Source organism: Maniola hyperantus, chromosome 16 (genome assembly GCF_902806685.2).
Source record: "Maniola hyperantus chromosome 16, iAphHyp1.2, whole genome shotgun sequence".
Classification (NCBI taxonomy): domain Eukaryota; kingdom Metazoa; phylum Arthropoda; class Insecta; order Lepidoptera; family Nymphalidae; genus Maniola; species Maniola hyperantus.
Genome location: NC_048551.1, coordinates 3,930,426 through 3,957,422, shown reverse-complemented (window position 1 = coordinate 3,957,422; position 26,997 = coordinate 3,930,426). Strand labels below are relative to the sequence as shown.

Sequence of the window (26,997 nt, the reverse complement as noted above, 5' to 3'; positions counted from 1 at the left end):
GCGGTCCGGAGGCGCGCGCGCCGGAAAATCATTCGATCTAGCGCTTCGGTCGAACGTCGTCCAATCGGAAAGTGTCATCGATTTTTTTTACTATAAATTTTCACTAATCGAATTTCACTTTTTTCAAAATGCTTAATATGACTCAGTGGTTGTGTTCTTGATCGCTACAGGATCCAGTGCTACGGAGATTTTTCAATTAAAAAATGAGCGCAGCTGTTAGACTCTTTTCACGGACTTTCTAAAGTTTTTAAAATGCCGAAAGTTTTGCCTTTTAAAAAGACGATATGGACATTCGAAGTATTGTGATCCTCATACTTTAAATTACATTTTTGAACGTGATTTTCAAAAGTTTTCTCACGGACGGAGTTTAGAAAAAACTTGTCAAGATGATGTCCAAAAAGCAATTAGCGTGCATGTTGGCGTTGCACATAGTATACTTGCTGGTCGGCGCGAGCATATTTTATCACATAGAAAGTCCTCTGGAATTGGCGCAAAGGGCTGAAGAAAAACTGGAAAGACTTGAAATCCAAAGTGAGTAGTTTACGAATAGCGCTAACACCCATTATGCAGGACACATGGCCTTAAAACTGCATAACAAATTGTCTCATATCCTTTTTCACTTACGATACTAGATATGTTTATATGGAATAATGCGTTTGCATTGCGAAATCGAATTAAAACAAGTAATCGTACATAATATTATGACATCTAACTAGCTTGCCCAATCATCACATAGATAGGCAACAAGACTGAATGTATTGAAGACTATTATTAAATGTATTGAATTATATTATTATTAAGACCTCAGGAAATGTTCAAAATTTCCTATACCGGTTGAGCCTCAATAGCTCAACCGGTATAGGAGTAGACTGAAAACCGAAAGGTCGACGGTTCAAACCCCGCCCGTTGCACTATTGTCGTACCTACTCCTAGCACAAGCTTGACGCTTAATTGAAGAGGAAAGGGGAATATTAGTCATTTAAAAAAAAATGGCTAATATTCTTTAAAAAAAAAAAAAAATTTTGGTGAAACCTGCAGTAAAAATATCACTGTAGGAATACCCCGACTATTTAATAATAATAAAAATACTATTTACAATACAAACGTTTAAAACTAAGTTGTAGAACATAAATAAATTTAAAAAATTATGCACCAAAATATCATCTAAACCACTGTAACGAGGCAAAGTACTCAGAACGCTGGCTGAGTTACTCATTGATTCAAATCTAATAAAAAATATAACAACAAGAATGATATATTATGTTCTTCGAAAAAGGTTAAAAATTTAAAATAAAGTGCGTATGTAAAAGTGAATAGATATCAAATACATTAGCAGTTGATGTTGTAACCTTGCACTCAGGCTCGGATAAGTGAATAAATGCAGTTTTCAATATAGTTGACACTCTACTACTTTACGTTTATCGATCCACTTAAGGGATTGGCGATGTAGTGTTGTAACTACAGAAATAGGTATAAACAATGGAAAATGTTGCAATAATTTATTAAACAAGCAATTATTTATTTATATTTCTGCAGTATTTATTTATTGAGAAATTGTGTATTGATTCTGTTAAGTGTTCATTACAAACCATCACAGCAATTAAATTAATTATTATTGTGATAAGAACTTTTCAATAACTATTGTTAATAATCTTCATCTAAATAGTTGGTAGCATATTTAATGATCTGCTAAAATGTCAATCAAAATTAGCAGATCATTTGAAACCATAAAACTCTATAATCTTCTAATTAGGTATGCACGGTAATGTCCGCGCTTGTCCGAAACGTTGTCGTCGTGTATTTAGGTTTTTAAAAATCCCGTGACAATTTTTTGATGGTTTTAATGAAAAATAGGCTAGTCCGTCTCCGGGATAGGTACAAGCTACTTCTGTACTTACCATTAAAATTTCATCAAAATCAATTGCATAAATGGAGAGGCCATGAAAAGGTGTAGACAGACAGACCGACAAACAGTCAAACAGACAAACAGGCAAACACACTTTCGCATTCATAATACTAGAGCAGATTATAGGTTTTAGACTGATCTACACTTTCCAAAGCTCTTTTCTCGGAGTAAGTTTAAACAAAGCACCTATTGTGTTTTTCTTTTCATCGCATTCAGTTTTTGTTATTGCAGTATTTATTTTTCATTTACGTTTACAAACTAAAGCTTCTTCTTCTTAGCTTTTTCCGCTTTAGGATCGAGTTTTGCCTACGTGGCTTCCACTTTGCACGGTCTATTGTATCTTTGCATCCCTTCAAAGACCGTTAGCACTTCGTGCTTGTGTGATGTCAATCCATCATTACTTATCGACCAACCGGTGACTCGCGTATAGTGCACGCGATAGGTCGAAATGGCATTCGGGGATACCCCGCATACCCGCACAGCCGCGCTAACCCGGTGTGGGATAGTGCGGGTGACGTGCGGGTCTGCGGGGTGTCCCCTCACCTCATACTCCGATTGCCATCTCAACCTGTCGCGGACTATACCTACTTAGTTGAGAACGGTGCAGCGCAGCCGAAGCTCTTGTACTTTTTACCCGACTACGGCAAAGCCAAAAGGAAGGGTTATGATTTTAGCAGTCTATGTATGTGTGTATGTTTGTAACTTAGAGCCTCAATAGCTCAACCGGTAAAGGAGCGGACTGAAAACCGAAACGTCGACGGTTCAAACCCCGCCCGTTGCACTATTGTCGTACCTACTCCTAACACAAGCCTGACGCTTAGTTGGAGAGGAAAGGGGAATATTAGTCATTTAACATGGCTAATGTTCTTTAAAAAAAAAAAAAAACTGCGTATTTTGTGTGTTCCACTGTAGTGGCTAAACTACTGGACCAATTTTAATGAATGAGGTGTCAATCGATTCGTTATTATGGTCCGGGTGACATAGGATAGGATATTACGTCCAAAAAAGTAGGGGTCCCCAAAAATGTTTTTATTTTATTGTATTAAGTGCGATGTCAAATGTAAGAGGAAACAATTTTGAGTTCATAAATATATAATAAATATAGTAATGTTTAACCATACCAAGCGATAGAAAATCAATTTTACTAGTGGCAACTAGCGGCAGTTTTTTATTATTTGCTAGCTGCCCTGGCCAACTTCGTTCCGCCTAACAGTCGATTCAAATATTTTAAATTTTTCTCTCCGTAAGAACCATCCTCGTACTTCAAGGAATATTATAAAAATGAATTAGCGAAATCGGTACAGCTGTTCTCGAGATTTGCGATGAGCAACACATTTAGTGATTCATTTTTATATTATAGATAAATTAAAATTTCTTTTACTTGTGTTTCTTAATAATGATGAAATAAATCATATAAAACGCTCTTTGTTTTAAATACAATGTTAAAACGTACACCTACCTACACTATATATATATATTATTTAAGGCACATTGTTCATAATTTAATAACACATAATTAAGAATAATTTATGAAAGGATATTTATGTGTTCATATTTTGACCATTTTATAGATACTTAAAATAAGCTTAGTAAGCAAGTATATGTATTTATCCTAATATTAATATTATATAAGCTTAGTAAGCAAGTATATGTATTTATCCTAATATTAATATGTATTATAAATGTGAAAGTGTGGATGTTTAGATGTTTGGATGTATGGATGTTTGTCACTCAATCAAGCAAAATCGGCTGAACGGATTTGGATGAAATTTTGAATAGAGATAGATTATACCCTGGATTAACACATAGACTACTTTTTATCCCAGAAAATCAAAGAGTTCCCGCGGGATTTTGAAAATGTAAATCCATCCTGGCATCAGCTAATAGTTTTATAATGAAAATTGGTTGCATACCTAATCAAATATTTATTTAAGTAGTTTCCGATAGACATAACAGACAGACAGACGGTGACAGCACTAAGTACATAACTTGTTTCTTACTTTTATTTTTTTTGTTGTTTTTTAAAAAGAAGCCAATAAAGCGTGAAGCTTGTGCTAGGAGTATAGGTACTTTATTTTATTTATACCTAGTCGGGTTAAAGTTGTATAATTTTTTTCCATAGTCGGGTTATACTTAGTTTTTCTACGATAGTAACCTATCTCTCACGTCGAGGCTACCGCGGATGTCATCATCATCATCATCTCAACCCATCACCGGGTCGGGTCTCAAAGGTGTGGATGACCTGAACTCTTCTTGTTGTGAGAGGAGACCTGTGCTCTGTAGTGAGCCGGCAGTGGGTTGATCATGATGATGATGATAATAACGTTTAACGTGCTCTCCGAGCACCCGAGCTACAGATAGAATGAAAATGACAAAGTCGGTCACCCATCCAGTTACCGACTTGGGTTTAGAGCCTCGATAGCTCAACGGTTAAAGGAGCGGACTGAAATCCGGAAGGTCGCCGGTTCAAATCCCACCCGCACTTGTGTCGTACCTACTCCTAACACAAGCTTTACACTTAGTTGGAGGGGAAAGGGGAATATTAGTCAGCATAATACACTTGGCTAATATTCTTTTTAAAAAAAAAAAAAAACGCTGACGCGCGTTGCTTAGAAATTGCAATCAAGTCTATACAAGTATTTATCCTTCTATAAGTTTTTTTTAATACAAATGGCGAGCAAACGAGGTGATTACCGCCGCCCATGAACATTTTCAGTACCAGAGGAACCACCAATGCGTTGCCAGTCATTCAGGAATTTGTTGGTCCGCTCCTTGAATAACCCCATGTTGTAATGTTATTATTCTTTTAATAATTATTGCTATCGACAATTTGTAACAAAGCCTTCACTTTCAATCAATGAACATTTATCTCGATTGTTATATTTTTCCACGGTTCTCGATAAAAAATCTAATTGACAACACAAACGGATTGATGTAACGTCAAACGAATCTTCCGTTTTTACATTTTCTCTATACACGTGACGCCACAAAAATATGTAGATATTTAGCTTATACCCGCGGCTTCATCCGCGTGGACTACAAAATTTCAAACCCCCCTTAAGAGTTGAATTTTCAAAATTCCTTTCTTTAGCGGATGTCTACTTAATAATAATCTGCATGCAAAACAAAGTGCTAAGTATGACAAATATACAAACAATGACCGGGCAAAGATTTTAGCGGTTTGCGGCTACGAAATCCTATACCTTATTAATGTTTTGAGACAAACTTGATCAGTTTTCATATTTGGACCAAACCTTCAGATCTTAATAAATAAAAACAGGAAAGTATGTAAATTTGTTTGTGGGGTTGTCTCTGGAACTACTGAACCGATTTTGAAAGTTCTTTCACCAGTTGAAAGCTACATTATTCCTGAGTGGCATAGGCTACATTTTATTTCAAAAATATTAGAGATCCCTACGAAAATTGTAATAAACTACGCGAGCGAAGCTGGGGCGGGTTGCTAGTCGCTTAGGTATATTTTTATTTGCCGAAGTAACTGTGTTAATAAAGATGGTTCTATTTTATCCCCGAATGCACAAACTTTATGAGTCATTTAAGTAACTCGATAATTAATGATTCTAGAGATGCATTTTGGTTTGAGTATTTAACTTATCAGTAAAACAAATAGAATTAACACATAATTAAATTTTATCTCGCTCACACAATCACAGTTGATGTTTTTTATTACATCACTTATCTGTTAAATATTAAAGATAAACTTAAATGTTATATGGGATTAAAATAAATACGTGGTAGAATACTAAACGACTTTAATGACTTGGTGCATGGAAGGCCCTGATCAACATCAGATTCTGTCATAATACGCTCTTCTTAGGCCCGGTATCCACCAGAGCGGAGACGGGCGGAGATCTGTTTAGCAGACCAGTCACTTTACTGATAGATGACTTGAAAAAATTATCACACCCATTAACAAATAATCTGATTGGTCTACTAAACACATCTCCGCCCATCTCCGCTCTCGTGGTTAGTAAAACTTACAGGTGTAATCGCGGCCGGCCTTTCGAAAATTTATGACAGTTCAGTAGTTTAATATCTCTTTAATAATTTTACATATTATGCTAAAATCGTGACACAGCTGTCAATTTGTATTATATCTTCACGATTTATCGTCATTTTGTTTCCTTGAAGCAGCGGGATTTTAAATATTACTTTACATATTTCATTGTCGGTATTAAAATTTAGCATCAACATTTTTATGAGTGCACATTACTGAGCATTTTTGACACTTGGATAGCGATACATTTCCAATTTTTATTGTTGTGGGTGATTCAAAATGGCTTGTTTATTTTGATTGTAATATGGGTAAATTTTGACAAATTAGTAGGTAGGTACTTAAGTTAGTGTATCCTTTAAATTTTCTTGCAAAGAAAAATACCTGAAATATATTATTGTTTAACTGGTGCACTATTTTTGCACACCACGATATTCTAACCCGTTAATTCGCATATTTTTCGTTTGGGATTAGGTAGGTAAGACTTTAGCTCCTTTTTAGGGTTCCTTACCTCAAAAGGAAAAAAGGAACCCTTATAAGACCACTTTGTTGTTTGTCTGTCCGTCTGTCCATCGTGTCCACAGATAAGAGAATCATGTCTGTCAAGAAAACCTATAAGGGTAGGTACTTCCCGTTGACCTGGAATCATGAAATCCGGTATGCAGGTAGATGTTATGCACAAATAAAGGAATAAATCCGAAAACTGTGAATTTGTGATTACATCACAAAAAAAAATTGAATGTGTTCATGATGATGAACAAATAATTAGTAAGTATTTCCAATTTTCAAAGTAAGATAACTTAACCAAGTAGGGTATCATATGAAAGGACTTTACCTGTGCATTCTATGTAGAACAGATTTTTATTTATTTTATGTATAATAGTTTTTGATTTATCGTGCAAAATGTCGAAAAAATACGACTGTAGTACGGAACCCTTGGTGCGCGAGTCTGACTCGCACTTGGCCGGTTTTTTAGGCACACTTATGCTTTCAGTTTTACTTAAGTACTTGTAATATTCTTTCAAGAATGTTTTACGTTAGGTATATCTACTGGTGCATTATTTTACACACACTACGCCATCTATCACGTGAAATGAGTAAGTAGGTACCCAACTTAATTCTCAGGCGTTTGCATTTTAACAAAAGATTTCAATTACTTACTACTGAAATAATTATACAAATGTTATGACGTTCACACAACAAAAGCATTCCTAAGGATAATTACATCCATCTTCCAACCGATTAGGTGTTACACTAAAGAGAGCACATTTGTTTAAATATTAAAAATATTAAAATTCACCATGACAAAGACTTGTGCAAATTTCTTGGAGTATAATTATTGTGATTACTGAATAGCAAACCTGATGCGTCTAAACTCCATATCCACTAAAAAAAAGATTCCGACGAATTGAGAACCTCCTCCTTTTTTTGAAGTCTGTTAAAAATACAGAGCAGGTATCCACTGAAGGATAAAAACCTGAGTGCACTGACTCTATCAGTCTGCTACATTTCAGAAATTCTGGGATAATCTATACCCTTATTAAGAAATAATTAGGGTAAGCTTGTATAACGCATTAATGATTCACACTTCACAGGGACTCGGCTATACCAAAGGTTGGGATCTAGAAGAAACCGATATCAAGCAGTGGACGTCTAAGTATTAGCTATTGTGGTTGACGACGATGAAGCAATATCAACGTTACATTTAGATCAGCTTACTGAGAAAGTCATTGCATGTTGGATCCATATTTATTTTGTTCCTAAACTTTGAGGCCCCTTAAATCGTAGGGCTGCTTCTATTAATTTCTCGCGTTGTGGGAAAAAATAGAAAAGATGTTAATACGTGTACATGTGTTACCTAAAAGCTCGAATATTTGTAAATCTTAGGTTTTATACATTAGCTGGTAAATGGATAAAATGAGTAAATTTTTCGTGCTTTTACCACGAGGACATTTTCGGTAACGGGAATTACCTATATCTAGGTAAGTACTACAAACATTTTTGCTGAAATGGATCAACGAGGCTTTACCAAGCAATATTTACACGATCAAAAGTATTTCAAGAGTCCATTACTTTACAGATTGTTGAAGCAAACAGTAGCTGTTAACTGTATATCGAGTAGGTACCTAGTACCTACACATTATTATCAATGGCTCAATTACTCTAATCAATGTTCTCATAATTGAAGGAGACAAACACTTCACGGATCCTCCGCTCTCACTTACGTCACTGTTTTACCTTTTGACGGACGTTCATCTCTTTAACCTATTGATATAAATCATTTATATGGCGGGTCTCATCACAGTATAATAAAGCAAACTATATAAACACATCATCTAAATATACTTACAAAAAAGAAAAGTCCTGACTCACTTAATGGTTACTCATCATCGCCCATTTAAAATGCTTGGACCTAGATAGCTGGAATTTTGCATAGAAGACAAGGAATATGTCCAGATTTTTCGGAATTTCCACGAGAGCGAAGCCACGGGCGGTCGCTAGTTATAAGTGAACAATATGGATATAGGAATGTGAGGCGGAGAGAATGTCTCCGCCTGTTAAATTCCTAAAATTTCAAATTGTCAAATTATTGTAAAAAAATTAGGGCAATTTCATTAAATTGGTCTGAAATTATTGAAAATGTACTAAGTAAAAAAAAAATGTACTTCCAAGGGTCAAAATGGCTTGCAAACATGAATCTATTTAAAAACCTGCTTTGTTTGACTTTTCCCCCAAAATAAGTATAAGCAAATATATTTTGTAACAAGCAAGGTGGGATCTATTCACGAAAAATGAATTCCATACGCGTGCTACACCAGTAAAAGATAGACGATGATAAATTTAATAGCTTATTATTTTACAAACAGTTTAACGACTAATGAAATAGACCCGATTGCCTTATAATATCATTGGATTTCTATTGTTTCAATGTGAACAAATTCCTGATTGCATAAACCTACTTAGTACCTACTATAAGTACCTACAGTCATTGCTGTCGGAGCCACCCGGGTACAGTAATACTACTACGAGTAAATAGTTTATCACTATAACTACTTACTAGTCAATGCTAAATATCAGATTTTAATACCCTATCCAATGAACTTTTAAATGTTATGCCATACTAGCTGATGCCCGCGAATTCATCCGCGTGGATTTACGGTTTTCAAAATCCCGCGGGAACTCTTTGATTTTTCGGTATAAAAAGTAGGTTATGTCACTCTCCAAGTCTTTAACTATACCTATGCAAACAATCACGTCGATCTGTTGCTCCGTTGCGACGTGATTGAAGAACAAACCAACAAACACACTTTCGCATTTATAATAAGGGTACTGATTATAGTATGGATATGGATTTGATCACATTTGATACTGCTAAAGTAAATACTTGTAGCAATAATTATGTAAAACCAATACCGCTAGCGCTCAATTTAAACCTTGTTGCGTATTAAATCTCTTTGATTGCTTACTAACTAGTCTTATTTATAGGTTCAGTAGAACGAATATGTGACCCAGTTTAATACTAATCAGGATTCTTATATGCATAATCATGGGATTATGCATATAATATGGATTATAAACTAGCTTATGCTCGCGACTTCATCCGCGTGGACTACACAAATTTCAAAACCCTGTTTCACCCCCTTAGGGGTTGAATTTTCAAAAGTCCTTTCTTAGCGGATGCCTACGTCATTATAGCTATCTGCATGCCAAATTTCAGCCCGATCCGTCCTTCCGTTTGAGCTGTGCGTTGATAGATCAGTCAGTCCCCTTTTCCTTCTAATATTTAGATGAGAATAACATTTTTTTATCTATTTAGTTCAGCTTAATACTATTTATTGTATACCATTATAAAAATAAGACACAACATAAGGAACACAAGATAGAAGTAATAGCGGTCTTATCGCTTCGAAGTGATCTCTACCAGGCAACTAGGGTGAAAATTGACTAGTGAGAAAGGGTTTAGGGTCTGTCTGTTACCTTTCAAGCCCTAACCGCTGAATTTTACTAAATCTGGCACAGGCGCGTATTAGTTCTTTGATCGAACAATAGGCAACTTTTATCCAGCAAAATATTCTAGTCTCTCGGTAATTTCCCGCGGACAAAAGTTACGTTACAAAAGTTACGCTAGTAAGAAATACCTAGTACAGTAGCCGACAAGAAATATTGTACATCGAACTTTAGTATGAGATTTCGGCTTTGTAGAGCGTTGTCTCCGTCACTCATACCTATGTGACGTTTTGTGGGTCTCAACGATGGAGACAACGCTCTACGAAACCGCTATCTCTTTCTAAGTTCGATGTACAATATTTTCTACCGCGTACTCTGTAGTAGGTTCGGTGTCCTGTTCCACGTCGTACCACTTATCACGGTAAAATATGTGGTCAACAGCCAAGATTAATGGTCGAGATTGTTCACAAGCCTACAAGTTACGTGATTTAAATATTTATAACGTTAATCCGTTTTAGACGTTTAGTTACATGGAACGTAACGTTGCACTTTTTGGTTTATTATAATCGATGGTTATAAATGAAAATTCACCTTCTCAAAAGCTTCGCAAGAAAGCTTGCGAAAGACTCCGCAATTGAAAGGAAAGAATGAAATCTAAAAACAGATTCATTTTTATTTTTGCGCATAATAGTTTTTGATTTATCGTGCAAAATGTCGACAAATTACGACTGTAGCCTACCTACGAAACCCTCGGTGCGCGAGTCTGACTCGCACTTGACTGGTTTTTTATGCAGTCGTGTAAATAAATTTCAGTTAGACCTAATCCTGGAACCCTTACATTTTGTTACCACTTTTCCATAATACTCATGATTTTATACTCCAAAAAAATTATAACCAAAAAACCGGTTAAGTGCAACATATTTTAACATTTTTATGTGCAACACTGCACAGTTAATGACAAGTGCTTCTAGTGATTTAGAAAATTGTTTTTTCTTGAACACATTTTAATATATTTTTTTGAGATGTGACCACAATCTCACGGTTTTCGGATTTATTCCCTATAAAACCTACCTACGTGTAACATTTCATGATTCTAAGCCAACGGTAAGTACCCCGTAGGCCCATTTACTTTTACTTTACTTTACAGACAGACAACAAAGTGATCTTAGAAGGGTTCCTTTTTCCTTTTGAGATACGGAACCCTGAAAATGGGGTAATAAAAATGTATCTAATAAAAAATGAGTAGGTATCCGGAAGTAGCGTTTAATGGGAAATATTTTTTCCAAAGCCTTACGTGATCTACATACATATTACACGGCCTAGTTTTATTTACAAGGAACTTCAATAGAAATGTTGTAATCTTCTAAATATATAAAAGGAAAAGGTGACTGATACTGACTGACTGGCTGATCTATCCACGCACAGGTCAAACTACTGGACGGATCGGGCTCAAATTTGGCATGCAAATTGCAAATACCTATTATGACGTAAGCATCCGCTAAGGAAGGATTTTTGAAAATTCAACCCTAAGGGGTGAAATAGGGGTTTAAATTTTTTTAGGTGCACGCGAACGAAGTCGCGAGCATAAGCTAGGTTGATCATTATTAATGATCAACCCATCTCCGGCTCACTACAGAACACGGGTCTCCTCTCAGAGTGAGAAGGGTTTGGCCGTAGTCTACCACGCTGGCCATGTGCAGATTGGTAGACTTCACGCACCATTGAGAACATTATGGAGAACTCTCAGACATGCAGGTTTCCTCACGATGTTTTCCTTCACCGTTAAAGCAAGTGATATTTAATTACTTAAAACGCACATAACACCGAAAAGTTAGAGGACGCGGGATCGAACCCCCGATCTCCGATTAGAAGGCGGACGTCCTAACCACTATAGGCTAGCACAGCTGTAATTAAAAAGCTGATTCAATTAGATATTTCTTCACTGTGGGAATCATCATTGCTTTACATTATACATATTTATTCATAAAAATCGTATTTAAATTAGCTGAACTTGTAATTCCAATAGTTACAATATCTATTACTTACGAAAGTTTGCACAACAATAATTGTAAGCTAAACAATAGTTTTCCTTTCCGCGTTTTCTCATCTATTTACATAAACTAATTATTATCGTAGTAACGAGGAAAAGTTCCGTTGGTTTCCGACTACAAATCAGAGATTCAGCGAACACTGGACCCGGGAGGACATCTTTGCCGACACGTCCTTATGCTTAGTTTTCCTCATGTCACACTGCTGCTGAATGTTAATGGACTCTAGAAATTTCCGGTACAAGTTTTCATGGATGGCGAATATTTGTATTGTAACAAGGACTATTTATTAGAAGTAGCCCTATTGTGACACTTACTGTTAGAGCGAGGTAGCTAAAAGCATGTAAGCTCTTATTAGAACGTGACAAAATGATTATGTTCACCGTGGCCACTTTTTTTGTTTGCCAAAATGTATTTGTACGTGAGATTTTGGCAAACAAAGTGAAGTGATGTTGACTCAAGTATTGTAAATAAGTAATTGATTTGTTTTGTTGTTTTTTGTTTTTGATGTTATTGTGCAATGGTGGGTTGCAGTATACTAGGCTACAATAGCCGAAGCGAACGTAAAATAGACGGAATAACATTTCACAAGTAAGTACCTCTGCTTGAGCGAGAGGGACTGAGGGGGCCACGCTAGTTGCATATCTGGACAATGGACATATCTGTAATTTGTTTGTTGTCCGCCAAGTTTATATATTTTTAACCGACTTCCAAAAAGGAGGTGGTTCTCAATTCAGCCCCTTTTTTTTCGACTTTTTTTTTAATGTATGTACTCGTACATCGATTTTTTCTAAGTTTCTGGACCGATTTGCAAATTATTTTTTTAACTATAACGAGAACAGTACCTACGTGGCAGAAAGTAATGTACCGACATCGGCCTTTAGAATAACATTTCGGCTTTGTAGAGCGTTGTCTCTGTCACTCATACCTATATGACGTTTTGTCGGTCTCAACGACAGAGACAATGCTCTACAAATCTGCTATCTCCTTCTAAAGGTCGATGTAGATACATTCCTTTCAGCCGCATGCTATATATAGATATATAGATATATATAGTTGGCGACAGGTTGAGATGACAATCAGGGTATGAGACGGGGAGAGAGAGAGAGACTCCTATAAATATAAGAAAGTCTGTATGCTATAGAATGCTCCGTTATGTTCTCAAGGGTGTGTTAAATCTTCACACTTAGCCAACGTGATGGACTATGGCTTAAACTCTTTCCTTTCTGTGAGGAGGCCCGTGCTCAGTAGTGAGCCGGTAAAGGATTGAGAAAAAACGGTAGGTATATTAAGAGTTAGCCAGCCGGTCTCAAACAGTGCTAGACGTCTATTCAATACTGTGACCACAATCCTCTGTAATGAAACCATGTCTATGCGAAACACGGTACACCTCATTGTTTAAACTTTAAATCGTCACCAATGAGTCATAAATTACAATCTATAGAAATAGGCGATAGCTATAGGAAGAATACTTAATTATTAATCTACATGTAATTACCTCTGAAGTCGTTATTTATTTATTTTATTTGTCTGGTTGCAAGGCATCAGATGTGACTACTTACCACGCTAGAGTTGAAAGAAGGAAGTCTATTTTGTAATTAATAGACTAGCATATGCCCACGACTATACAAATTTCAAACCCCTATTTTACGCCTTTAGAGTTTGATTTTTCCAAAATCCTTTCTTTGCGAATGTCAAATTTCAGCCTAATCCGTCCATTAGTTTGAGCTGTGCGTTGATAGATCAGTCAGTCAGTCACCTTTTCCTTTTATGTATTTACATTTTAAACGTGTTATAGAAGTATGTTATTTAAGTAGGCTACGACTACCAAACAACGGGAAAACCTTGCCGTGCGAAAATGTATATGTATCTCTGCAGTTACCTTTTCACAGCCCATCCGCTTGACTGATTTTGACGTTTGGCACAGAAATAGCTTGCAACCCGAAGACGGAATTAAGTTACCTACGTACTTTTTATTCCGAAAAGTCAAAGAGTCCCCACGGGATTTATGAAAAGTCAAATCCACGTAAGTAATGTGTCTAGTAAACAATAAGGAAGGAGGTATAAGAGCAAACTGTAATGACTGAAAATCCTATTTATCATCGCAAAGTGGAAAGATATACGACGCATGCAAACACCTTCGGCCTCTGCTGCGTCGTGATCGGGAAATTAGGGCTCTGATTAGTACCTGTCGTTGGACGTGAATATATCAGTATAAAAATAATAAATTGTCTTATTACTTGAAAAATGTACATACGTCACGTTTTACGTGCTGAATTGATGGATATCTTGGATGAAAGATCACTCTTTCTCCGAAAACACTTTTTTGGGCCTAGGATTTAACCTAATTATCTTTTGTGATACTGATAAAGCACTCTCTTAGTTAGTGCATGTAATTAACGTCCATACCAAAATTATAAATGTGTGTTTTTTTTGTCTGTCTGTCTGTTACTTTTTCACAGCCCAATTTTGGCACAGATACCTTAGGAGCTTGCATCTCGGAGAAGGCATAATATGTTAGTTTTTATCGTGGAAAAAAAAGAGTTTCTATAGGATTTTTAAAAAACCCAAATTATCTTCTAGTAAAGTAAATGATGTCTGCGGTTATATAAAAAAAAATTATTAGATATAACATTTAAAAATTAATTAATTTGTTAAATCTCGAGAAACTACTGGTGTCTTTTTACGACTTAATCTATCCCAAGATGGGAGTTTATTAATATGGATTAACAATGACACATTACATACTTCTACAAGATTGCATATTAATGTATTAGTTTTGTAACCTGTTGTGAATAAAACCTAGATGATAATAAGTTTAAATCAAGTAATTATTATTGGTTGGTACATCCATGTTCAATTGATTATTATTATTATTATTTATTTATTATTTAATTAGAACGGCCATAAAGCCAATTACACTAATTAAACTACGAGTACAAACTAACATAAACATACTTACAAAAATTGTTAAAATTATAAATTTTAAAAAGCAAAATTATAAATTTTCACAAAAGTGCAAGATCTGACCCATGAGGTCAGCCCATTTGTCAGCAAATATGTCACAGCGAGGGGACTCCTTCAGCAGTGCGTTGAGCGCAGCCAAAGTGCGCGGTAAGGGTGATCTGGAGCGCGCTAACGTGCGACTAAACGGACTTACGAAAAATTTGGAGCGGTGGCGGAAAAAGCTGTAATTAGAGGGTGCATAAACGCAGCAGAGCTTGTTGTGTAGTTCAGAGCAGTCGATCACACCCCTAAGAATCTTGCAAATTGTACCAATTTGGTCGCAGTCTCTTCGGGTTTTGAGCAAGTGGAAACCCAAGTGCCCTTGGAGAAATTTTGTGGGATACATAAATGGGTAATACCCATGTAATTTTTTATATAAATACCTTAGAAAGGCTTTTTGAACCTTTTCAAGTAGCAAGGTGTAAGTGCTTTCATATGGATTCCAAATACAAGCGCTGGTTTCTAGCTTGGCACGAACCAAAGCGTCAAATAGCAGTTTTATCGTGTAACAATTTTGAAAATCTCGAGTATTACGCAAAACAAACCCCAACCGCTGGAATGATTCGGAGGCGAGTGTAGAAATATGGTCATGGAATGTCAGTTTATGGTCAAATATTACTCCCAAGTCCTTTACATTAGTTTGTCTGGGCAATTGAACTCCGTTCATTTTATACGGGAAGAAAACTGGACACCTTCCGCGTCCAAAAGTCATGACCGAACATTTATTGGTGTTGAACTCCATTCTGTTTTCGTCGCTCCATTTGATGACAGCATCGATATCATCCTGGAGTTCAACACATTCGGCCTCAGATTTTATTTCCATAAACAATTTCAGGTCGGCAGCGTATAGTAAACACTTGGCCCTTTCCAGCACTAATGGCAGGTCATTGACCATTATCAAGAAAAGGAGAGGACCAAGAATCGAGCCTTGACTGACGCCTGAACGAGTGTGGTACGGTTTGGACTCATACATGCCAAGCCGTACAAATTGCTTTCGATCTTGCAGATAATTTGCCATTAGATGTAGGAGGTTGGGAGCTAAACCAATCTTAGACAACTAGTAATATATCATTGTTGACCCTGTCAAACGCTTTCCGAAAATCAAAGTAAAGGACATCAACTTGTCCACCACGATCCAAGCATTCGGAAATGTAGTCTACCAATATCAATAGGTTACTATTTACTGATCGCTTGCTCCTAAAGCCGTGTTGTTCATCAGACAGAAACACATTGACTTGCTTATGAACTATTTCATGTAGTATGCTCTCAAAAACTTTAGCCGGTGTAGACAAGATTGCTATAGGGCGGAAATCCTCAACAGCTACGGTATTTCTAATTTTAGGAATAGTGATAGCTTCCATTGTGATGGGTAGGTACCAGATTTAAGAGACAAGTTGAATATATGAAAGAGGGGAAGCACAAAATAATTGGACTTCTTGGGTATATAGGGTGGAATTTCATCCGGGCCTATAGAGCTATTTGGCTTCAACTTAGTAATACCTTGCTTTACTTGCTGTGGAGAGATATTTTGTACACATATCATATTACTGTTTCGGCTGTTATCATAACTATTAGCCTGCGAAGCACTAAGTGATGGAACCTCGGGGAGAAATACGCTTGAGAAAAACTTTGCAAAAGCTTCGGCTGCTTTGGTTCCCACCAGGCGCTTGCCATTGGAATCCACTGTTGGCTCGAAATCACCTTTTGATCGCAAGCACGAGACGTGAGCCCAAAACTTTTGAGGATGCTTCCTGATATTAGTCTCGACATCTTTGATGTAATTTTTATAAGCAATTTGGATTCTATCATTAAGGCTGGACCGTAAATCGCAGAATTTTTTGTAGTCCGAGTCCAACTGTGACTTTTTCCATATTCTATGTAGTTTTAATTTACGTTCACAATCCCTGATAATGTATTTTGTGAACCATACCGGATAACGGCAAACTATCCCAGATCTTACCTTCTTGGGTATACAACTGTCAAACAAGTTATAGATGGTTTGATAGAAGTAGTGAACTGCAGTATCTACGTTTATTTAATTAATTGATGAATTAATTAAAAGCCCATTTACTGCCTCAACTCAAATAAAATAAATACGTACTTAAATAAAAGTAAAAAACAGCATTTATTATTCTTAGTTACAAGTATTAACAAATTAACTAATTTTAATATGAAAAAAGGCGTTGATTGTACAGAGTTTTAACACTGAAAACTGAAAAGCTTGTCACAGCTCAAGAAGACTTCTTGCGTGTCGTTGCGTGGTATACGATTCTGACGAGAGTTTACATGACAGTAATGTAATATGATTTTGAGAATTTACATTGTAATGGTGCATTCTAGCCGGATTCATGGTAGCCGGAGGAAAATTCCCTTTTGTAACACTTACTTACTATACACTCCCTATACAACAATTTTCGTTGTTGTATCATTATTCATTAATCTAATGATCGGCTTGACGACTGATACAGTACTAGCCGATCTAACGCTCAAATCTGAGCTGCTACTGCTACATTACAAACGAATGCTCTTGGTCAGTATACATCTTTAGATGGTGACGAAAAATGTCAAGGCAGTTCTTACCCTAATTCAATGCCGAGACATTAAACCCATTCCGCAAATATTACTTTAATACTATGCATTTTATTCAAATAACTTTTCCACACAAGAAGAATTTGGCAGAATACGCTAACTTCCAATAATTTGTGCTAATATGAAAGGCATCACGATCTCACTAATTGAATAAGCACTTCGTCGCATAAACTGTAAAGGACAAAACACAGTTAGTCATGAAGTTCCCAATGTGCATTGTGCTCTCTTACCTTTTATATAGGTAGGCTACGGAGATTAACAATTAGGACATTCTTTGTCAAATTACCCTAACAACTAATCTATCTCTTGAAGCAAATCTGATTTCCTGCAGCTCCCTACCTACCTTTCCCTAGCTTTCTAACACATAAGTAAACAAAATAACTATTCTGTGTTAGCACACACGTCTAATTCGATCCATCTGTGATTCGTAGCAATATTCCCCATAACATTCCATCAGCCTGTATGAGTCTGTTGGCCTTTCCAAGAGCTCGCCACCAAACACGGCCCTTCGTCTTCCTCATCCACCCGCTCCCCGCCTCCTTCTTCAGGTCATCGGTCCAGCAGCAGGCTGAAGCCGCTGAAGGCCGTCCCACACTGCGCTTACCGGTACGCGATCTCCACTCCAAACAATAAAATAGTCTCACAAACCTGTAAATGTACATAGTGTACCTATCTGTAATCAACCATTCCCTTGATCTTGACAGTGGTCCCGTCCTTCGCATTGTCAACGTTCAATTGAAGCACATTGCCGTGTATCGGCTTTACATCAGCTCTATATACCCATAATGATGATCCGATGACAATAGCAGCACCGCTCCCTCCTTTCGTGTCGTTGGTACTATACAATTTGAATAGGAACCATTTTTAGTATCAAAAACTACTAATCGTTTCCGGAATCCTACTTTATAGAGTTTTACTAGTTTATCATATATTTTTAGTTCTTTATAAGTTTCAAACAGATTTTTACATCTTGGTATGTCGGTTCAATACCCAACCAACCACCAAGATACCAGTTAGCAGAAATATAAAATCAATGGCAAAGTTTGAGCTCGTCACCCACAACTAATTCACAATCAACAAATCCTCAGCCCTCGCAGCATCAGGATCGAGATTGCTCGTTTTAGTTTCTTGTAGAGGATTCATTAGGTAAAGCTTAGGTACTTGTGCTCGATTATTTATAGACCTCTGTCTGTACAAGCCCTTGACTTCTGCAAACGATTACAGGATACAAGATCCTTTTAAAGCTAAAGTTATGACAGTCGACAATCGACATACTCTCATAGGAATACATTTAAGAGAGCACATAAATACAGTTTATTATGGACGCCATTGCCGCAGCGATCGCTCCTTTTTAGCAGCGTCTGATTTGAAGTAGCCATCTTTGCTTGGGCATCTGAACTTCGAGAGCTTCTTCTTCAGATGACTGCTAGAGGGACTAGGGCATATTATTCATTGGTGATTATTTAGTTGTACACAAATTTTTTAAACATAAAATCTTTAACAACAAGTATAACATTAACAACAAGCCTTGCCGTGTGTCGCCACAGTTATGCCAAAGTAAGTAGGTAAGTACTTAGTTTGAGTTGTCATCAAGAAAGACGCCGCGCTTCGGCTCTACCGGTGTGTGTTGCCCCAAAGAATTTAATGGTGTGTACGCGGTACCTCGCGAATTTTTCCTTTAATTTTTTTTATTTTTCCCCTAAACAACAATTTGTCTCATTTGTGTTGAGCCGACCATAAAATTGTGATTGTTAAAAAAAACTTTAAACACCTAATTAACGGTGCACGTTACCGTTTTGTCGTGATTTAGCAATTATTTTAATACTTTGTTTAACTAGATCCATAGTCTTGTTAAAGTTGTTACATTTTATGGTAACAATTGACCACATAATGACCACATTATTCACTAACTGATAGATTAGCTGCACTACTTCAGCGTTATCAGTAAAGGATGTGGTATTGCGGCTAACTCTAACTTAGACTAAAAATATGACAGGACAAAATTAATTGCTATCCCTTTCATCATGATCCCTGAAAAGAAATCCCGGAAAAGGATAGCCCTAGATTTAGACTGTCAATTTAGTTTGATTTAGATATTGTGTACTTACCTACCTACTATAATAGAATTACCCACAATTGACGGACTAAATCTACCATTATACCTACCTACCTACTGACTAATAAAAATTAAAATAAATTGCGATATTACTAAAAATATTATGATACCTACCCTTTTTCTTTGTTTGCAGGCCAACTTCTGACGATTTTCAAAAACTGTTCATTAATCAAATTGGTAAATTCGCTAAACAATCGTTGATCATTTCCGATCGATATTTCCGATACCTATTAGGTCTAATACTTAGTTAACGTTATATCAGAATTGTAGTAACCGCAAACATATTGTTCTATTTTATCACATTGAACAATGAATAATATAAAAAGCATAATACTTAGGTATTAATGGACTAAGAGCCATATTTTATAAAAGCTGAAAGTTTCTCTGCGCATTGTCCCGCAATAGGTACTGGAAACTGGAAGGAATGTTTGTTGGGATCATGGTGGCTTTGGGAGATAAAAGGTAAGTAGGTAATAAAGGTGTAAAAAATCTTAAGTCAAAGTATAGTCTAATTTGTTTTCTTTAGGATAGTAGGTAGAAATCACGTCATACATTGCGAAACACTTAAGCGTCGTGGCAACCGCCTGCCAGAAACCCTCAAACTTTTAAACAAAAAGGATGTCTAGCAGAGGGTTGCCATGATTATAAGTGTCTGGCAATGCATGGCGTGATTTCTAATACAATCCTGAAGAAAATGTAAAAAATTAGACTTTATATTTTGACGTAAGATTTTTTACACCTTTATTATCTGTTATCTCCCAAAGCCACCATGATCCAAACAAACGTTCCTTCCAGGACAATACGCAGAAAAACTTTCAGCTTTTATAAAATAACAAAGGTCTGGCACGCGCTGGCTCTCTCTCTTTATAAGTGTTTATTGTTCTCTTTTATGATCAGTTATTTATCAGCCTATAATAGGTATATTGCATTTATAGGTAATATCACTGCGCCTCTTACATAAACACTCATAAATCTGAGTTTTTTGTGGGCTCTTCTCAGACCTGGGCGCGTTTGGAACCCTCGTAACTTTAGTTTTAAGTACATACCACTATATCATCTTAAAAATATAAATTTTGACAATCAGGAAGAGTAAAATTTTACCTAAGTATTCTAAATAAATATTTTGAGTTTGAGTTTGTTTCTATTTTTCAGATCTGCTATACGAAAACTACATTCCAAACGATCCTGAAAAGCAAGACAGCATACTGCGCAAGCTCTCCGAATACTGTGGCAAGTCCATGTTTAACTACACCACGGAAGATGCTGAGCCACCCTTCAAGTGGGATTTCTATCACTCCTTCTTCTTCTCTTATACGGTTGTCAGTACTATTGGTGAGTAATTTTAAGAATTGACTTTTACTCCTCCACTCCTTTGTTTACTCGTGCCGTGTGTAGTCTAAAATGAAGCCTAAAGATTACTTTGTTCATGTTTAGTGTAGTCTTTTACCTTTCCTATTATATTTGTGTCTGTAGTGGCCTAAGAGCCAGCGCGTACCAGACCTTCCTTATTTTATAAAAAAACTGAAAGTTTATCTGCGTATTGTCCCCAACATTGGGAGGAACGTTTGTTTGGATCATGGTGGCTTTTGCGAGGTAATAAAGGTGTAAACGATCTTACGTCAAAGTATAAAGACTATTTTTTTATATTTTCTTCAGAATAGTATTAAAAATCACGTTAGGCATTGCCAGACACTTAGTATGGTGTCAACCCCCTAAGGGTGTCTGGTGGTGGTTCCCACGACGTTAAGTGTCTGGTAATGCACGACGTGATTTCTTATACTACTCCGAAGAAAATATAAAAAAATTAGACTTTATACTTTGACGTAAGATTTCTTACATCTTTATTACCTGTTATATCCCAAAGCCACCATGATCTAAACAAACATCCAAACAAACGTTCCTCCCAGTTTTGGGGACATTACGCAGAGAAGCTTTCCGCTTTTATAAAATAAGGAAGGTCTGGCACGCGCTGGCTCTCCCTCTGTAGCTACAAGTCCTAGATTATTAGTTTCTCACTATAAAAAATAGTTTTCCAGTAAATCATATTCTCTTGGTCTTCCATTCCCAAAAAACTATCGATGTTTTTAAATTCCATGCGGACCTATTATAAGACCAGCTATTATAATAATACCCTAACTTTACAAGAATCTATGGAAATAATATTAGAATCGTATCGCTTTTCAGGTTACGGGAATCTGGCACCCACAACTCACCTGTCCAGAATCTTGATGATATTTTATGGATTATTTGGAATCCCCATCAATGGTATACTACTTGCAAATCTTGGTGAATACTTCGGTCGTCAGGTAAAAAAATGACTACCTACTTTATACAATAACAAAATGTAGATCCAAATATTTTAGTGGACTGAAAAGTCGCTTAACTATTTAGCTTTAGTATTTGGTAACACGTCTCGCCTTCTTTAAAAGAACACTAAAACAAGAGATAGTAATTTTTCCACACATTTTTTTAATTTTTTCAGCTCATTTCTGTATACCGAAAGTACAAAAGAAAAGACGAAAAGCGTGCTGATAAACTGGATTATTTTTTTAGTAACTTAGGAATGCTCGGCCAAATATTTCTCTACTTAGTCCCCGGTTTCTTGTTCTTCATATTCTTGCCTGCCTGCATTTTTATAGTCTTCGAGGGCTGGGATTATGTAGCTGGAATATATTATGCCTTTGTTACTTTAACTACTATAGGATTCGGTGATTTAGTAGCAGGTATGTATTTCTCATTAGCATATAGGTACTCATTTATGAGTGATTTATTTTCTTAACCTTAAATAATTATTATTTCTCTATGTTTTTTTCAGGAACTGTAAATAATGGTTTTAAGTACGGCTATTTCATGGCATATCAAATATTCCTCATCGTATGGATCACCTTTGGCCTCGGGTATATTGTAATGTTGCTAGGCTTCATCACCAGTGGTATGAGATCTGAGAGAGTACACAGGTTGGAGCAAAAATTTGCCTATCAATTGAAATCCACACAAAGCAAAATATTACAAGGATTTACCAGAGACATTGCTATTATACGAAAAATTGTAAATGAAGCTAATTTGTTGAAAGTTAAAGTAAGTATTTAGTAAAAATAAAAAGCAATTCATATTATTAGATATATTGAACATAACTATAGAGTATCATTTTATTTTCAGCCTGTCTATGTCAAAGCTACACCTTTCTTATATAGAAGCTCAAGTTGCCCGAATTTCACCTTTGACATAGAACCAAGAGATCCTGTTGTTAAGAGAAAACGAGCGAACTCTGAAAACATTCAACTCACTGCTAAGGATATGCTTCGAATCCAGTCGGATACTGATCTTCTTGGAATAGACAAAGAAAAGACATTTACAGCATCAGCTATCATAAAACCGGTTGAATTATTAGCTAGAGTTGTAAATGTATTAGGTGGGTTTGAAGCACACAATCGTGACAGAGGTATCAATATTTTTGATGACGATCATATTTTAGCAAGTGAAAAGCCATCGCTTTTTAGCATTGGCCATGAATATATACCTAGTACTCCAGTCAGTATGAGAACCAGAGCTTTAAGTGTTGCGGTACCAAATTATAGAAAAGAATCTGTTGCTAAATTAGATCATGATTTTACGTGGACAAATGGTGATACAGCTGAAAAGTATAGAAAAGAGGCCAATATTCGAAGCGGAAAGCTATCACTACCAGCGAATGTAGATTCAAATGATACAAGTACAAAAAGCCTATTTTCGAGACTATTTAGAAAACCAAGCTCGAGTGAAAGTCCTGCGGAATATATCAAGAACACAATGAGAGGAAGACTAAGTAGTCCTCAGGGGTCTTCCGAAATTAATAAAGATAGAGAACGACGAGGTAGTATTTTCCCAACATTCGGTATTGGGGATGCCCAAAAAAGTCACGTAGATGCATATAAAGAAAGTACAAAACGTGGTAGGCATAGTATTTTTCCTACATTTGACTTCTCGGAGGACGAAGATAGAGCTACTGCTAGGGCTTACCAACAGAAACCTAAAAGGCACAGCATATTTCCCACGTTTGATTTTAGTGAAGACGAGGATGCGTCTGCAGCTAAAGCATACAAGGAAAGAACTAGATCTGGTAGACATAGTATATTTCCAACATTTGATTTTAGTGATCCTGATGATGATGCAAAACATTACAAAGAAAATACAAGACGGGGCAGACATAGTATTTTTCCTACATTTGATTTTAGTGATCATACAAGTAATGATGAGGATACTGTTGATGAGGACGAGGTACAAAAATACCAAAATCGTACTCGAAGAGGACGTCTTAGTCTATTACCCACATTTGGTAGGTCGAAGAAAAGCGACGATGAGACATTGCCGGAAAGCTCGGATGAGTTAGTTAATTATAAGGAAAAAACACGTCACGGTCGCAGCAGTCTGTTTCCGTCTTTTGGCAAAAGCAGAAAAATTAGTACACCTGAAAGTGGTACCAGTGATCTTGAGGCCAGTATCAAGCAGTATCAAAATCAAACAAAAATGGGTCGCAACAGTTTATTTGCTGGTGATGCAAATAGCTTTAGGCAGGCTACCGAAGTTGGCCGAGGAAATCTCTTCTCTAGTGAATTAGATAATTATAGGAATAGAACACGTCATGGACGTCCTAGCTTATTTGATCCCGACGTAAACATTTCGAATTTACCGGAATCAGAGCAAGTTGAAGTATTAGAAAACACAAGTGTTGCCGATTTACTACGAGCTTTAGCTGTAATAGACACAGTTAACGGACAAAGTAATTCAGACGCATCAGATTCATCGGAACCATCGTCATCAAGAAGGCGAGGGTCTATAAGACCTGATTACAATTTGCCAAATATTCCTGCAAGAGGTGATATAGCAGAAATGAGTGGACCAAGAAGAAGAAAAGTATCAGTGCGAGCTGCGGCTCCCCAATTTACTCCAACTTTGGCTACAGTTGTTGCAGGGGCTGAACTGCAAATAACAGCTGCTGCACAAAGAGAAAATCGGATGTCCATGTTGATGCAACCTCCACCTCCTTATTCAGAGAGCGCCAGTGAAGTACAAACTCCAAGAACTAGAAGGTATTCGCCAGCACCTGTTACTGCGGAATCGAGCAGGTCAGGCACAGCACCGGTGACTAGACTTTTTACACGAATGCGAAAAGAAAGTGCGTCTGCCATCGAGGAAGGTTCAAGACGCGACAGCTTAACTGATATTGTGATAGATAATAATAAAGAAAAAAATAATACGTAACAGTGCCAGTCATATCAGTGCAATTAGTAGACTTAAGTATTTAAATTATTATTTTTATATTACTATTTGAATTAATTGAGCCGTCCAGTTGGAAGTATTTATATTCCTTACTGCTAAATAAATCGTCACCATTCCATTTTACTGTTATTCTTTTGATATTTTAAGTTAATTTAGAATTTATAGATTTTATTATACCTAATTTTTTTAAAAATCTTGTCATATTAATGTCTGGAATATTTTCCTGATAAGTTTAGTAATGTTCTCAAAATATGTTGGTTTTTACTTAACTGTGGCTCGGCAAATCAGTTAAGTATTAGGTCTTTATATTTTTTTATCAGGTAATGGTACGATTACACCTAACGAGTACAGTGGCGAGTCAGTGTCCTCGGCCGAGTACTCGGTTGGTATAAACACTTTAACGAGTGCAATTTCGCCACAATTTCTCAGCCACAGCTTTGTCTCGGCCGAGTGACATTTTACTGTCTCGCTTCCCTACTCGGTAGGTGTAATCGTACCATTAATAAGCATACCATTTTTTTAAATTTTCCAGTTTTAAATATTTTTGGATAAGCTCCAACCTCAAAAATGTTTAGCCCTAGTTTCAAGGTGAAAAAATCAAAACACCAAAAAAATGTGATATGTTTTAATTAGTGTCTCCAAATAAATTTAATATTACGTATTCTTACTTAGGAATTAAATTTTATCTAGTCGTTACACTAATATAGTGTAGTTACAATAACAATAAATATTTATATTATGATTGTGTCTATTTGTCTTTTCTTCAGAAGCCCTAAAACTTACATTTTTAGTATAACAAACACTTTTATGTCAGATACCTACGTCTGGCTAAGAAATGTGAAAATTCTGATTAACAGTTTGAATTAAGTATATATTAAAATAACAATATTAATTTACATTCTTTATTATAAGTTAAATTTATTTATAGTTTTTTTTACAAACATCGATTTGATACGCCGGAAAAATCTTTAAAGTTCATTTGAGTAACAAAAATAAACACATCAATAATATAGTAATATAGTGATGATATAATTATACAGATCGAAGCATCTATCATACGTAGGCATATTAATTACAGAATTTGTTTAAACAGTATTAAATAGATCAATATTTTCTCAATTTAGATAAGAATCAATTAAAATAGCATTAATGCTTAATGAATGAGCGAATTCATCGTATATTTTAATATTCTGTTTGTTACTAAAAATAACCTACAATATTATTATATGCTTGCTACGGATCCATAATAGGTACATTATTAAAATACCAATAAATATAGGCTAAGTTGATCAATCATTATGTACAATATTATGTACATAGTAATATACCACCATTCCTTATCATACTCATCGGCCGTGCCAAATATTGTATCTTTATCTCTTGCACTATATTCTTCGGTATTTCAAAATGTTTCTTTTCAATATTATCGTCAGCTTCTAGAATATAAACAAAATAACGTCATCTATGAAATTTACAAATTATAAATCCAATGACGTTCCTCTCTAACTCTAAAGATGAGTATTATAAACAACTTATCAATAATACAATCACGGTCTTTAATACACTATTTACAATCATCAATAGCTTCAGTACCAATACATGGTACTTTGTCTTTGTACAAAATATAATTCAAAGTTTAAATTCACGCTACAGATTTTCTCTGTATTGGAACGTTTAATAAATTTCAGGTCGCTAAAGTGTCCATTCTAACGTTTTTATCTACAGTTAAATTAGAAAAGCACTCGATATTCCCATTATTGTCTTTTATAAGGGATTCGAATATAGATATTAAATTGTTAATGCCGATGAGGTAGCCATCTTCGTGGTTGCTGACCTTCCAAGCGGAATTGTGGTCGATATCTATACCGTCAGGTACAGGAACTGTTTTGGCAAAATCTATCATCCAAATGGATGCTTTTCTCTTATCGTGGACGAAAAGTAAGGAACTGCCAATAAGCTCGTGTGTTCTGAAGAAATTGGATTCTATTAACGTCGCACGTATGTTCTTCAGCCTCTCGAGGTACTTTGGCTGTAAATAAGAGAAATTAAATGGTTAAAATTTTGTAATACTATTTACAAAATTCGGTAGCTATAGGTCGTATTTTTTTCTGTG

General features: G+C 36.0%; 2 protein-coding genes across 4 annotated transcripts in view; one reads left to right on the top strand and one right to left on the bottom strand.

Annotated features, from left to right (window-relative positions):
• Ork1 (open rectifier K[+] channel 1) lies at positions 1 to 25,633 on the top strand. Its single transcript, XM_034977115.2, has 6 exons — positions 1 to 531; positions 20,778 to 20,957; positions 21,810 to 21,931; positions 22,108 to 22,348; positions 22,441 to 22,703; positions 22,785 to 25,633. Exons 1-6 carry the CDS (start codon positions 387 to 389, stop codon positions 24,864 to 24,866), a joined length of 3,033 nt encoding a protein of 1,010 aa, XP_034833006.1. The 5' UTR covers positions 1 to 386; the 3' UTR covers positions 24,867 to 25,633.
• The window catches only part of IP3K2 (Inositol 1,4,5-triphosphate kinase 2), a 142,618-nt gene continuing 141,116 nt past the window's right edge, over positions 25,496 to 26,997 (bottom strand). For all 3 annotated transcript variants that reach the window (XM_069504005.1, XM_069504006.1, XM_034977116.2), the window contains one exon: positions 25,496 to 26,913. In XM_069504005.1, the coding sequence (XP_069360106.1) occupies positions 26,569 to 26,913 (345 nt within the window). In that variant the 3' untranslated portion in view covers positions 25,496 to 26,568. The remainder of the gene's footprint in view (positions 26,914 to 26,997) is intronic.

What these genes read in the sequence shown, in the direction of transcription:
- Ork1 (XM_034977115.2), top strand. Translation starts at nt 387, where the DNA reads ATGATGTCCAAAAAGCAATTAGCGTGCATGTTGGCGTTGCACATAGTA. An exon ending in TACGGTTGTCAGTACTATTG is followed by an intron (nt 20,958 to 21,809) that starts GTGAGTAATTTT and finishes ATCGCTTTTCAG; the next exon opens with GTTACGGGAATCTGGCACCC. An exon ending in ATTCGGTGATTTAGTAGCAG is followed by an intron (nt 22,349 to 22,440) that starts GTATGTATTTCT and finishes TGTTTTTTTCAG; the next exon opens with GAACTGTAAATAATGGTTTT.